Source organism: Vombatus ursinus, unplaced genomic scaffold, assembly GCF_900497805.2.
Source record: "Vombatus ursinus unplaced genomic scaffold, bare-nosed wombat genome assembly UNPS02009835.1, whole genome shotgun sequence".
NCBI classification, from domain to species: domain Eukaryota; kingdom Metazoa; phylum Chordata; class Mammalia; order Diprotodontia; family Vombatidae; genus Vombatus; species Vombatus ursinus.
In genome coordinates this window covers 17,752,015-17,767,823 of record NW_020949613.1, presented here as the reverse complement: position 1 = coordinate 17,767,823, position 15,809 = coordinate 17,752,015, and the positions used below count along the sequence as shown (strand labels likewise).

The 15,809-nt window shown below is 36.0% G+C and overlaps 1 protein-coding gene across 1 annotated transcript in view; it reads left to right on the top strand.

The window, feature by feature from the left end:
• The window catches only part of LMBRD1 (LMBR1 domain containing 1), a 188,310-nt gene that overhangs the window by 159,431 nt on the left and 13,070 nt on the right, over positions 1-15,809 (top strand). The window contains exon 14 of the mRNA XM_027852980.1: positions 863-941. Within this exon, the coding sequence (XP_027708781.1) occupies positions 863-941 (79 nt within the window). The remainder of the gene's footprint in view (positions 1-862; positions 942-15,809) is intronic.

Genomic DNA, 15,809 nt, shown 5'->3' with positions numbered 1-15,809 from the left:
TGTTAGGTTCAAAATTATTACCATTCAGAGATTATTAGACATAATGCTTCTCTTGGACTTTGACAGATTGGCAACAAGAGATTTTAGAAAGGAAAAAAGGATGGCCTTAAAAAGAATTTGGCCTATTCTGTCACTTGCCCATGCTTCTTGTGCCATTGAATTGGTTCATTACTACCTTAGGATATGCTGTCTTAGGTTTGCTAATGCCTAACAAACTTTGTAAACTTGAAGTAGGTTACTATGTAAGTACTACTTATACTACATTAATCATATGTAACTCAGTATAACAATATATGACACCAGTGATGTCATTGTAAAGTATTGTTGTGTTACAATGACTTATTCATGGGAGTTTATAGTGTATCTATTTCAGCTATTGTTCTTCAGTTGTGTCCAACTCTATGACCTCTTGAACCACAGCATGCCAATACTGTCCATGGGATTTTCTTGGCAGATGATACTGGAGTGGCTTGCCATTTTGTTCTCCAGTGGATTAAGGCAAACAGAAGTTAGCTGACTTACCCAGGTTCACATAGCTAGTAAGTACATGAGGCCAGATTTGAACTCAGGTCTTCTCAACTTCAGGCCCAGTGCTTTATCCACCGAGCCGCCTAGCTGCCTTACCTCTTCAGCTGTATTCTATCAGAACTCCTCTAGCTCCTGTTCCATCAGTATTTCTTTTGTTTAAGATGGCTTTGGGTTTTTTTTTTTGTTTGTTTGTTTTTTGCTTCTCTTTACTAAAGAAATTTGTGAACTTTGACGTTTAGATTAAAGCATTTTTACTGAAACACTTTAAAATCATTAGAAATATAATATTCCATTGAAAGAACTTGTATCCTAACTTCTTTTCTTCTTCTTCTAGAGCAATGCAACATATGTTGACCATAAAGGGAACCATACACTCTCTGTGCCAAAGAAATGTGATGCAGATGCTCCAGAAGGTGAGAGACTTTTGTCAAATATTTTAATATACTTAGGCATCACAAATCCATGCTGAATACACAGTAAAGAAGTTTTTTTTAAAAGGGGAGGGGCTCACTATTGAATTAAAATTCAGTATATAGATCTTTTGGTTTTGAAGTTAACAGATACCTAATTTGTAGAATTAGTCATTTGCAGTCCTATGTTTCATTTGGTCTGTTCATTTTTATTTTTCTCCTTTGGAGGCAACCTGATATAGTAGCTAGTGTTGGGTTTGGAGTATGGAAGGCCTGAGTTTCCAGTCTTACTTCTGGCGTTTACTATATGAAATTGGCCAAGCCCCATAACAATTATAGGTATCTTGACAGGTTAAGACATTGAGCCAAATCTAATATGATAAAATTTGATACAGATAAATGCAAAGTAGCCTGGGGGGGGGGAAGGGGTGGAACATAACTATGCAAAATATTCTGTCTAGAAAAGATCTAGAGCTTTTAATAGACTTCAAGGTCACTGTGAGTCATCAGTATGATTTGTCAGCCACAAAAGCTAATGCAGTCTAAGCTAAACTTCATTAAAAGAGGGGTCACATTCAAAATTTGGAAGGTTATAATCTTGCTGTTCACTGTCTTGAATATTGAATGTTAAATTCTGGGCACCAGATTTAAGCATTGGTTTTTGTAAGTTGGAGAGTATCCAGAAGAATGTAACTAGGTTGATGATGATCACAATAATAGCTCATATCTATATAGTTTTTCATGATTTGCAAAATGCTTTTTTATGTATTGTCTTATTGACTATTCATAACAACCCTGTTAAGTTGCTAGGTAGATGCCATCATTGTCCCTGTTTCACAAATGAGGAAACTTAGAGTCTTAGAAATGTAGTGACTTGTCCTGGTCACACAGCTAGGCAAGTATCTTAAGGTAGAATTTAAACCCAGGTCTTCCTGACTCCAGGTCAAGCCAGCAAGATTTTTATTACAGTTCTGGGGATCAAGGAAAGTAAAACTCTCTACTTACAGTCCTTACTTACTCTCATGGAGTTAGCTCACGGTTTCATGGGGAGAACGTGAAAACAAGTGTCTACAAATAAAAAATGTATAGGACAAATTGGAGATAATTAACAGAGGGGAAGGCACCAGAATTATGGGGAATCTGGAAAGGCTTCTTTTGGAAAGTGGGATTTAAGCTAGGGCTTAAAGAATCCAGGGAAGCCAGGAGGCAGAGTTGAGGAGGGAGAGCATTCCAGGCAGGAGAGAGAACCAGGGAAAATCCACAGAGTCAGATGATGGAGTATCTTGTGAAGAGAACAGCAAGGGGGCCAGTGTCACTGGCTTGCAGAGTTCGTGTTCATAGTAAAAGAAAACCAGAAATGTATGAGGGAGCCAGTTTATGATGGGCTCTAAATGTGAATTTTATATTTGATTCTAGAAGTGGTAAGGTGCCACTGAAGTTTATGGAACATGGGTGTGAGAAGCAGCATGATCACACTTGTATTTAGTAAGGTAAATTTAATAGCTGAGTGGAAGATGTACTATAGTGGGTAAAGTCTTGAGGCAGGGAGACCACCCAGCAGGCTGTTGCAGTAATCCTGGTATCAGTTGACTGTTAGAGGCCTACAGTGTGCCAGGCACTGTGATGTGATGACTTCCTGTACCAGGGTGATGGCAGTGTCAGAGAAGAGAAGAGGAGGGTGGGGGTGGGCTATAAGATGTTATGAAAATAGAATAAACAGTTCTTGGGAACTGATTGGATATTATGGGGAGTGAGACCAATGGGGAGCTGAAAATAATGCCTAGATTGCAAGCCTGAGTGTCTGGGAGGATGGTAGTAATAGGGAAGTCAGAAAGAGAGGGAAGCTTAAGAACACAGATAATGAGTTCAGTTTTGGACATGTTCAGTGTAAGATGTCTAAGAGATATCTAGATTAAGATGTCTGATAAACTGTTTGAGCTGTGGGCTTGGAGGTCAACCTAGAGGTTAGAGCTGAATTAAGTAAATTTGCAATAATTATCAGCATAGAGATAATAGTTGAATCCATGGGAGCTGATGAGCTCACCAAGTGAAATAATATAGATGGAAAAGAGATTGAGTCCTTTGGAACACTCCAAGTAAGAGGCCATGACCTGAATGTAGATCCAGCGAAGACAGACAGGTGGGAGGAGAACCAGAAGAGAATAGTGTCATGAAAACAGAGAGAGAAATTGTTGAGCAACAGTATCAAAGGCTGCATAGAAGTTCAGAATGATGCAGTTTGAGAGAGGCCATTAGATTTGGCAATTAAGAGATCATTAGTACCTTTGGAGAGTATTTCTGATTGAATTATAAGGTCAGAAGCCAGACTGTAAGAGTTAAGAAGGGGCAATTAGGTGGCACAGTAGATAGACTGCTCAGCCTGAAACCAAGAAAATATCTTGGGGGCAGCTAGGTGGCGCAGTGGATAGAGTACTGGCCCTGAAGTCAGGAGGACCTGAGTTCAAATGCGGCCTCAGACCAAACACTTGACACTAGCTGTGTGACCCTGGGCAAGTCACTTAACACCAACTGCCAGGAAAAGAAAAGAAAATATCTTCCTGAGTTCAAATCTAGCCTCAGACACTTACAGGCTGTGTGACACTAGGCAAGTTACTGAACCCTGTTTGCCTCAGTTCTTCATCTGTAAAATGACCTTGGCAAGAAGAAGCCACCTAGCATATATAAGATGAGAAGCGGGAGAGAAGAGGAAGTTCTCAGCAAATGGCCTCAATTTTTTTCTGGGAAATGTAATGCAAAATCCTCAGTCAAGAGGGTGAGGAGAGGTAAATCTCTAGGAGGTTTGAGGAAGAAAGGTTGGAAAAAGCCTCCGTGGTGAGTGGAATAGTGAGTCATTTTGTGGTTGTTGTGCCATTTCAGTTATGTCTGACTCTTTGTGAACCTATTTTGGGGTTTTCTTGGCAAAAATACTAAAGTGGTTTGCCATTTCCTTCTCCATCTCATTTTACAGATGAGAAACTGAGGCAAACAGAGTTAAGTGACTTGCCCAGGGTCACACAACTAGTAAATATCTGAGGCCAGATTTGAAGGAAGATGAGTCTTTATGATTCCAAGCCCAGTGCTCTGTCCACTGCACCATAAAAAGACTGTTGCTGCAATGACATCACAGTTGAGATTATTTAACAAATTTATAACAGGTCCAGGTAACAAGACTTACTGATTTGGTGGGAGTAAACTGGTGCAAGATGAAGAACAGAAGAAAAGGTAGGCAGGAGTAAGAACTGAGGAGTCTAGGGATTGGAGGGTAAGGTGATGATGAAGAATAAGATTTGAGGTTTTAAGGCACATGAGAGATAGAATGACAACAGATTGTGATCAAGCAAAGGAATTTCAGAGTTTATGAATGTCAAAGTGGAATATTTGTGGGTGATGACAAGATCAAAGTATATGACCATCTTTCTCTAGGAATAGTGAAGGGTTTTGAGATTGTACCACATGGGAATTGGTTGAATAATCATAGGATCATAAATTTTAGCATTTGCAAATTAACAAGGTTAGTAAACAGTATACCTGAATTTAATTTTCAAATTAATCACAGACATTAAACACACACACACACACACACACACACACACAACACACACATTGTGAAGAGGAAATAGATTAGTAATTAAAACAAAATCTCTTTTCTTTTGGTTGTTTTGTATTTTCTGTTGAAAATATTTTTATTGGTATAACATTACCTTTCCACTGAGATCAGAAAATTAACTCAGAAAATTTCAGTCAAGTACATTACTTTGCCATGCTTTGTCTATTAATAATAGATTAATGCTTGTCAGCTTTAACTTTGAAGAACACCTATAAACCTAGGAATTGGTCAAGACACACCTTGATGTTTCCAAATGTACTTAAACTGTTGACAGTGCAGTGCTGAGAGTTGAAGGAGAAGATAGCCTTTGAAAAGAATTGATTCCATTAATGACTCTGGGGTTGAAGAAGAAAGGGAAGACATGAGAAGAGACTTAGCTAATACAACATAAGACTCAGATTAAGTGCCACAAATTGTGTGCACCCTAGGAAAACTCTTCAGTTTTGGGGAAAGAGCAGAAATATGGAAAGCAACTGGCAAGACTGATTGTTGTGTCAGTTTCTGTTGAGGTGGAAGTAGGGCTATGGAGAGTCAGTTAGGTTTTTGTTTCATGGTAACTAGAAACACCAGAATAGATAATATAAATTAAATCTATTCAGTTTTTAATGGTTTAAATATGTGTGTGATATTATATATGTATGTATGCATGCATATGTGGGGCATATACCTTTTTACTGTATTAATTTAGTAATTATAGAAAATAGCTAGTTATAGGAAATGGCTATTCTCCAGAAAACTGTGAAATTCATAAATGCTTAAATTAAAATTTCCTGTCCTAATGAATAATCCCCCACTGGAAAGATGTTGTTATAGCAACACAATTTCTAAAAATAGTTAAAACTGCTGTTTTCTTTAATGTGAAATGAGTTTTAGAGATATTCACAAATGATAATATGTTTGCATCAAAAGTTTGCCTTCAGTCAGTAGACATGGACAAGATTAATGAAATTATTGTTGAACTGTAAAATTTTGTGATAGTTTAGGTTCCAAAATAGTAGTTCTAAAGTATTCTAATAGAGAAGTTAATTTAAATAATTGTACATTGCACTTAAACTTTATTTGTTTAAGCAGCCAAGTGGGTTGTCTTTTTTTAAATCAATATTGTCTATATTATATATCTCTGCATAAGCATTCTCTTAGTGTGTTAGTATTTGCTTAGTTGTTTTTTAAAGAAAAAAAATTATTTAATATGTCCCTTCCACTATCTCTCTCTCCTTTTAAACTAACTTTTAAAAAACCAAACAAATCTTTAAAAAACTAATCTCTTAATACATAGTTACGTAGTCCGACAAAGCAAATTCCCACATTAACCATGTCTAGCAATGTTTGTCTCTGCATTGTAAAATCATCACCTCTAATAGGAATTGAGTGGCATGTTTCATCTTCATTCTTTTGGACTCATGGTTTATTGTTGCATTGATCATAATTCTAGAGTCTTTCAAAGTTGTTTTTCCTCTATAATGTATAAATTGTTCCCTAGTTCTTTTCTCTTCACTCAGTATCAGTTCATGAAGGCCTTCCCAATTTCCTGTGAAAAAATGGTTCGTTACATTCATGTACTATAATTTGTTGAGTCATTCTATATTAGGAGGACAGTACTTTAGTTTACATTTTTTGGCTGCCACAAGAGGGCTGCTATAAATATTTTTGTACATGTAGATCCTTTTCCTCACTTAAAAAAATTTTTTCTTTGGGTTATAGATCTAATACCAGTATGCTAAGTTAAAGAGTATTAACAGTTTGATACCTTTATGGGCATAGCTCTAAATTGCTTTTTAGGTGGCTGGAACAGTTTACAGTTCTACTAGCAGTACATTATTATACCTGTTTTCCCAGAGCCCCTATAGCATTTGTCATTTTCCTCCTTTGTCAAATTTGCCAGTCTGGTAGGAGTGAGGTGGAACCTCAAAGTTGTCTTCATTTGCATTTCTCTAATTATTAGTGACTTAAAACATTTTTATATGATTATTCATAGCTTAGATTTCTTCCTTTGAAAATTGCGTTATCATATTTTTAAGCATTTATCTATTGAGCAGTGGCTCTTACACTTATAAATTTGAATCTGTTTCTTACATATATTGGAAACAAAATCTTTATCAGAGATGCTTGTTGCAAAGATTTTTTTTAAAGAAAAACCTGGAAAGACTTAACATGAACTGATGCTGTGTGAAGTGAGCAGAACCAGGAGAACATTGTACACAGTAACAGCAACATTGTGTGGTGACTAATTTTGGTAGACTTAGCTCTTCTCAGCAATGCAGGGATCTAAGATAACTCCAAAAGACTCATGATGTGCAGTACTAAGCACATCCAGAAAAAGAACTGAGGAGTCTGAATGCAAATAAAAGCATGCTATTTGCTATTTCTCTCTCTCTCTCTCTCTCTCTCTCTCTCTCTCTTTCTCTTGTCTCTTCTTTCTTGTGGTTTCTCCTATTCATTCTAATTCATCTTTACAATATGACAAATGTGAAAATATGTTTAATATGATAAGCCTGTATCAGTTTGCATACTCTCTTAGGGAGGGAGGAGGGAAGGGAGGAGGAGAAAATTTAGAACTCAAAATCTTAAGGAAGTGAATGTTGAAAACCAAAAATCAATTAATGAATTAATTAAAAAAAAAAAACTGAAGCAGAACCCCTCACAGTATTGGAATATAATCAGGGCTAAGAGAACCTGATTGTTTCATTCTTCAGTCATCTTCTAAGTGCCTACTGTGTGCAAGACACCGTGCTTGCTACTTCCAAGGTGGTCTTTTCTTTTGAAGTGATAGGATCCCAGTAAGACTTTTTTTTTACTTTGAATTTCCCCTTTAAGCAGTAAGCAAAAGAGGCAGGCCATTTTAAAAAATGTTGTCTCTAATTCCTATTAAAAGTCTACATTTAGATCTGTTAGAGAGAGCAGCAGTGTTTTAGGACATGATAATGTGATGGACTGCCAACCTCTGTTTTAAGTCAGTGTCTCCCTTCCCAGAACTTCTTATATGGATCATCATCTATCTTAATGGCTTTAATACTGATCCTAGTTGCTTTATAGTTCCTAATTTGGGGAAGAAAAAAAAAACTTTTGACCCTCAACAATACAACATAGTGATCTTTTTTCCCTACCCTACTTTGAATTCTCCTAGCACTTCCTGTCTGTAACACTCATTTGTTAATAATATATTTCCTTATTTTAACATTTTGGTGTGTATTTCGTATTTAGAATGCTGTCTTCATTTCCACTCTAGACTATAATTCTTGCTTGTCTTTCTAGACCTTCTTTTGAAGTCTTCCCTGATTTCTCCACCATCACCTGGAAATAATCCCTTCTTCCAAACTGAAATAATACTTTGTATATTTTATTATATTTTCATATTTCTATGTCTTATTTCTACTAGTAGCTGCCAAATTCCATGAGGGGAGAGAATGTCTTATCCTTATATTCCCCTGGGATATAATGCCATTGAAGAGTTGGAAGAAAACCGGCATAGCAGAAACCACAGCTGTTGCCACAGCTGTTATATTGTCTCTACCACCTTTTCATTCTCTCTACCACCAATTTAACCACCATAACACCTAGAAAATTCTGTTCCATCTTTTTCTCCAAGCATATTTGCTACAAGAAAATGGTCTAATTTGGGGAGATAGGAGAAACTTTACCAAAAAGTTAAAGAAAAGATTAAAATTAAAGTATAAAAATTCTATTTTATCTCTAGTGGATTACTCTAGTCCCTAGTTCCTATCTTGGCCAGAACTTTAATATTGTTCTTATATGAAACGAATTTGTTTGTTTTTTTTAAGTGAAATCCGTGTCTGTCACCTTTAATGGTAGCTCAGCTGCCAGAGGGTTAGTGCACCTTTAAAAAGCCTTGCTTGTTTCATAAAACCTGATAGATCCTATACTTCTTTGGTACAACCTTTGATTACCTAGGGTCAGTGCTGCAATTGGTCTTCAGGGTAGGATGGAATGAATATTAGGTATTTAATGGGTGGGAATGTTTTCAGAAGAAACTCTTATTACAAAACAATCATGAGACCTTTAATTTTTTGTCTTTTATCAGCTTGCCTGCTTGATTTTTACCACATTTTTCTTGTTATATAGCATGTTGTCTCTTTTGGGTATTGAAAAACCTGGTTTATATAAGCCATTTTATTTCTTAACTTGATTGTTACAGATCCATTTTGATAAAATATATCCTCCAGTTGAGGGGACTTCTGTAGACTTTTTTTTTTCCAAAGGAAGCACAAGGAAGAGTCTCAGTCATCTTTAAGCACAGACTTTACCTTGAAGCTATTCCTATAAAATTACATCACTAGAAAAGGGGGTTAAAACACTAGGTTACTCTGTGATTCTAAACGTAACTGAGGCATTAAACCACAGGAATTGAAAAAAAAAACTCTCTAACTAGAGTGTGATCTTGGCAGTTAAGCTGGAAAGAGAAATGAGAATTTGGCTTATGAATTACCGGAACAGACTTAACAACTAAGGAAATCAGACTCAGAGTCATATATCTGTATGTGAGTTATAATGGGAAAAGGTCTTAGAATTATTTTTGGAAAAAATACCTAGATACTATGTAGAAAGTTAAATGGATATAAAAGAATTAAGAGAATAACATCATTGGCAATAGCTTGTTTTAAGAATTTTAAAATATATTTTTAGGGAAAAAAACAATTTGTCAATAGAAATTCATATTCCATTCAAGCAAATCTTTGTATATGATGATGATCTGCTGTGACCAAAAAATAGCCTTGTCATGATGATTCATTGTCCAAGAGATGGTGGGCATGTGATACACATTCAAAGCGTGACTCTAAGAAAGCTATATACTTTCAAAAAAATAGCATAGACTCAGGTTTTTTTTTTTTTTAAGGCCTACTGACATATAAAAAGCATATCAATTAAAAAGTATTTTATAATTAAGAATAAAAGATAATTTTAGAACTGGATGGGACTTTAGATGTCATCTAGTCCAAACTTGTGTTATTCTGACAAGGAAGGCATAGAAAAATTGAGTTGTTCGTGATCCAACTACCTAGTGGCAAAACCAAGCCTAAAACTCAATTCTTCTAATGCCTCATCAATGATCTTTCTACTGTATTGCCTTTTGAATTTTTTCTCATAAGTAATAAGCAGATAATTCAAGGTGCAAAAGGGAAACAGCATACTGTCATGAAAAGAAAATTGGATTTGGGGTCAAAGAATTTTTTGGTCATGGTTCTTTCACTAATTATGCCACCTGGGGAGATTTTCATCCCTTTTGTACTCCTTAAATGGGAATAATCCTTATATTACCTACCCCATTAGATTATGATGAAAATCAAAGGAGAATAAATGTAAAGTGCTTTTTAACTAAATATGCTCTATAAATGTGAGGTGGTGGCAGTTGTTACAATATGCAAAGAAAAGACAAATCCAAGTATACAGTCTTTATGGGAAGTAGAGGTAGGGTAGGGGTGGGGGAGAGGAGGAAGAAATACATGGGTGGAGAATGGGAGGAAGGGAGAAGGCCAGCCAAGACTCACAAAAATGAAAGAGTCCTTTCTGTGTGAGAGCTCTACGCATGGTGTATATGTTATGCAAATAAGTGTACAGAGCCTGGAAATAAGATGATAAATGTAGGAAGGAGACAATCAAGTTTTATTAGAAGATGATACAAAGGGCAGTAGTGTGAACTAAGGATAAAAAGGGAGTCACTAGAAAGATTTCTATGTGAGGAACTTATATTTTATCCTAGAGGCAATAGGAGGCCACTGAAGGATTTTGAGCCTAGTATTAGCATATGTAGACTTACACCCTAAAGAGATTATTTTAGCAGGTATGAGAATTGATGGTAGAGGAGAAATGCTGGAGGCAGGGAGACCAATTTAGAGATTATTTCAGTAGTTTAGGTAGGAGGTGATAAAGGCCTGAATTAGTTATACCACCTATGAATGAATAGGTAGAAGATTGGTGAAAGTAAGAGACCAATAGAATGAATAGATAAAGTGAATAGATAGAAGATTGGTAAAAGTAAGAGACTGAGGTAGAACTGACCAAACTTGGCAATTAATTAGAGTGAGGGATGGGGCAAGAGAGGACAAGTAAGAATCAAGGAGGATTTGGAGTTCTAAGTTTAAAAATCTAGGTAATTTAGGAAGATAAAGATACCCTCAAGAAATATAGATGCTTAGAAGAAGAGCAGGTTTAGAGGAGGAGATAAGTACCTTTTTGGACACATTGAATTTGAAATTCTTATTAACATCCAGGTGGATGTGTATAGCATACAGTTTATGATATGAACTGAATATATAAATGTGGGAGTCATCTGTTTTAAAAAATTGAATCTCTGAAACATTAAGGGAGAGAGTATAGATAGAAAAGGACCCAGAACAAAGCCTTGGGGCACAGTCCTCCCCACCCCCACCATGTAAGGATTAAAAATTGAAGAGAGAGGGAGAATATATGTGTGTGTGTATATGTGAGTGCATATGAAACATATGTGTATGTAAGGAATATAGGGGATAGGGACGGTGGAAAGGTAAAACCGGGTTGCATAGTTTTCATATTGGCAAATTGTGACTCCAAATCACAAAGATTGGGAGACTTTGAGGCAGATATTTACTAGAAGTAGAACAGGTAATGTGCCAGTTGTGTGGGACATTCTCTGTTGATCAGGGCAGAGTTCCAGAGGGTCAGTTGTAATGGTGATGGGAAAAGCCATGTAGTAAAGGTCACCCCCAACCCTGTAACTGAGGCTGTCATTTCACTTTTCTTCCTCTCCATCATGATCCATGGACAGGGCTAGTACTAAGAGCGAGAGTATCAATAATAATGATGATTGTGAGAGTCCTATTGAAGACCTTGTCCCCAACAGTATAAAACCAGAGTCATAACTAAGGCAGAGTGACTGGGGCTTTGCCCGGGGAACCAACCTCCTTGAGTAAGAAATGTTTCCTTCCAGGGGCAACTAGGTGGCACAGTGGATAGAGCACCGGCGCTAAAGTCAGGAGGACCTGAGTTCAAATTCGGTCTCAGACCAAACACTTGACACTTACTAGCTGTGTGACCCTGGGCAAGTCACTTAACCCCAATTGCCTAAAAAAAAAAGAAAAGAAAAAATGCTTCTCTTCCTTTAGAGTTCTGGAGACTATTATTTCTACATTTTGTAGTCCACTGGCCTGCATATCCCTGTTCTTTCACCTAGCCCATAGCTTCCCAAAGTGGGCAATACCAGCCCCTGGGAGGTGCTGGAATAATCCAGGCATTGAATCAAAATAAGGAGGTGGTAGAAGCATAAAGAAAGAAGAGAAGAAAATTTTGAAAAACCGTTCATGCATGTTTCATCTGTTGTGTCAGCAGAGTTAAATTCATAGTGATTACATTATTTTCCAAATAAACAAACAAAATGCAAGTTATGACCAATCAGCGGTCAAGTCTGCCAACAGGTCTTGAAGTGTTGGCAGGTGAGCATGTTGCTTTTTTGTTGAGAAGTCCGGGGTACATCAGCAGAAATATTTGCATGTAATGGCTTTTTAATAATACAGTACTGTATGGTTACATGACACAATACTGCATCATCAAAATTTCAGTGCAGGAAAGAAAAACACAAATTTATAATAAATTATTAAATTTAAGATGTCTTTTTTTTTTCAACAAATATTTTCTATTTTTTTGAAATAACTCATTTAAAAAAAATCAAAGGGTTAAAGAAAGTAGATATCCAGGGCGACACTGAGCAATTTATTTTTTGAAAAGGGGGTGATAGGCCAAATATGTTTGGGAACCTCTGACCTAGCTCTACTACTAGGATCCCATAGCCATGGCACCCCCTCCTAAGGCCGGTCTTTCCACCTAACTTCCCAGTTGGTCTTTGTGGTAAGGAGACTTCCTTAGATGGTCAAGGACTAGAGCCCTTAACTCCCTAGGTCATGTAATGAGCTTGAGGAACATCCTAGCTTTGTGTGTTCTCATCATGAAATTAACAGTTTTACCTCATTTACTGTATGTCACATGGACTTTAAGCATGTAGACATATCTGGTTGCAGTTCCTAAAACACTGACTATAAGTAAATTGAATTGTGCATTTACTGAGATCTCTATTGCAATCAGTCATATTGTAAAATGAAGTAACGAAACCAGTTATTTTGTATAAATTCATATTAGTACGTTTCAGGGTTGTTTAAAGTGAAATTCACCTGTATTGCATGTTTTTGAACTCACAAACTATGTTTTATCAAGTGCAAAGGTAACTAATAATATTGGGGGAAATACCTGTTATAGTGGAAAGAGAGCTAGTTTCAGAGCCAAGAAGACCTTAGTTCCACTGGCACTGGAACCATGGGCAAATTACTGAACCTGCCATTGCCCCAGGCAATGAAATCATAGGTCTAGGCAAAAATAAAAAGAATAGCTCCCTCTCAAAAAAGTACATATGTGTGTGTGTATGTGTATATATATAACATATATAAAATATTAGCTGACAGATTCTCTCTGTCTCTCTGTCTCTGTCTCTCTCTCTCTTTCTCTCTTTCTCTTTCTCTCTCTCTCTGAAAACTACACAACTCAGCCTTTCCACAGTCCCTATACCCTATATAAATATAGAGATAGAATCTATCAGCTAAAAAATAAAATTGATACCCTCATTCCTTGGCCTATTCTTTTCTATAACTTTTGCATGTAATAAGTATATATATATATATATGTAAATATGGCATATGTAATTTAAATAACATTAGCTTAGCTGACATTTTTATTTTTTTTAAGGTTTCCAAAGCACTTTATGTACATTATTTTAAGTTTCACAGTAACCCAGTGAGGTAGGTGCTATTTATCCCCATTTTACAAATGAGAAACTAGGATACAGGGAGGTTAATTGGCTTATGTCAGGATTACAAAACTAGTAATTGGCTGAGTTGGGATGTAAACAGCTTATCTTTCAAGGACTTCCCTCTTAACCAGTTAATAAATTTCTTAGTGAAATGCAGCTCTATTTTAGGCTTTCAGTAATTATTCACCCTCTCCACCTATATTTAATACTGGAAGGAAGCTACAAAATTGGCTTAATTTAGTAAATGTAGAGAGGTATGCTGCATTTATATAAATCTAACACATAGGAAAATAAGACTTTTAAAGATGTCTGGAGTATCAGGAAATTTAAAAAGCCAAAATACTAGAAGCAGCTATCAATAGACCTGGTGGCACATGTCTGCACTCCTTACTACTGGAGATTGCTTGAATTTTAAGAGTTGTGAGCTGCAGTAGGGCAAAAGTGGATAGGATGTCCGCATTAAGTCTAGCACATTTATTGTGAGGTCCAAGATCAAGGGGTTGAGGATGAGTTATAAAGCTGCCTACAGAAGTTGAACTGGTCCAACTCAGAAACAAAATAGATCTTCTGTGCTGATCAGCAGTGGAGTCAGTTCTCTGAGTAGTAGCTACTATTCTAGGTTGGGGAAGATGGATTCAGTCTCCTCACCCCACCAAAAAAAGGTCAATTAGAAACAAAGAGCATTCCTAAAGTAAGAATATAAATCAAAGAGAAAATACTTAAGTATACCAAAAAGAAAAGTTTTCACACACCTTTATGGAATCTCTCTCTCTCTCTCACATATATACACATACATATATGTATACATACATATATATACACACATATATACACACACACATACATACACATATATGTATATACACATCTATGTTCCTTTGATACATATATTTGTATATATAGTTCATATATGTTCATATATAGTTCACACATAGTATCAAAACATATGCTAATGCTCAAAGCATTATAATAATGGCAGGATGTTATTGATAACTTATTGTGGCATGTACTATGTATAGGTTGGGGGTTTTTTTCCCTTAGTATTTAAAGGACATCCACATTTCTACAGAATTCTTTCTACACTTACCTATCTAGATCATTTTCTAGTTTAGAATTCAAGCCTATTTAGTTGAATATTGACTATATCATCACCAACTTGATTAGGGGCTCCGTCGGCTTGTCATCTCAGCTACATCTTTTAGTCTTTCTCTTTTGACCCTTCCATTGTCTGTCAAATAAAATGCACTCTCCTTAAGCCTAGAAATAAAGGACTCTCACCAAAAACTACTTATTTTTAACTTTTGACCACATATCATTTGGGAAATGGCTTATTCTTATAAATTTCAGTTAGTTTCCTATATATTTTGGCAATGAAATTCTTTGTTAGAGAAACTTGCTGAAAAGATTTTTTTTCCCTCCAGTTACCTGCTTTCCTCTTAATTTTTGCTGTACTTATTTTGTTTCAACAAAATCTTTTTAATTTTATTTAATCAAAATTGACCAATTTATCTTCTGTGAGTCTCTCTATCCTTTATTTGGTCATGAACTCTTTTTCTATCCATAGATCTGAAAGGTTATGATGACACCCTTTATATCTAAGTCATGTACCCATTTGGAGGTTACTTTGGCATGTGATATAAGATACTGGTTTTTGCCTAGTTTCTATAAGACTCCTTTCTAATTTTCCCTGGGTTTTTGTCAAATAATAAGTTCTCACTCCACTTTTTGGAGTTTTTTTTTTTAGTTTATCGAACTTATGTGCTCATTTGTTTCTATATTTTGTGTAACTAATCTGTTCCACTGATTAGCCTCTCCATTTCTTAACTAGTACTACATCATTTAAAAAATTGTTTTTTTCCAATTACATGTAAAAACAATTTTTAACATTTGTTTTTTTTTAATTTTGAGTTCCAAATTATCTTCCTCTCTTGCCCCTCCCTGAGACGGCATGCAGTTATAGGTTATACATGGGCAGTCATGAAAAATATATTTATATATTGGTCATATTAGAGAAAACAGACAAGAAAAAGAAAGTGAAAAATAGTATGTTTTGATCTGCATTGAGATTCTATCAGTTCTTTCTCTGGAGGTGGATAGCATTTTTTATCATGAGTCCTTTGGAATTGTCTTGGGTCTTTGTATTCCTGAGAATAGCTAAGTCATTCACAGTTGATCATCATGCAGTATTGCTGTTATTGTGTACAGTGTTCTCCTGGTTCTGCACACGTGACTCTGTATTAGATCACGTAAGTCTTTACAGATTTTTCTGAAAATATTCTGCTCCTCATTTTTTATAGCAGAGTAGTATTCTATTACAATCATGTACCACAACTTGTTCAGCCATTCTCCAGTTGATGGGCATTCCCTCAATTTCCAAATCTTTGCTGCAACACAAAGGGCTGCTATAAATGTTTGTACAAATAGGTCCACTTCTCTTCTCTTCTCTTCTCTTCTCTTCTCTTCTCTTCTCTTCTCT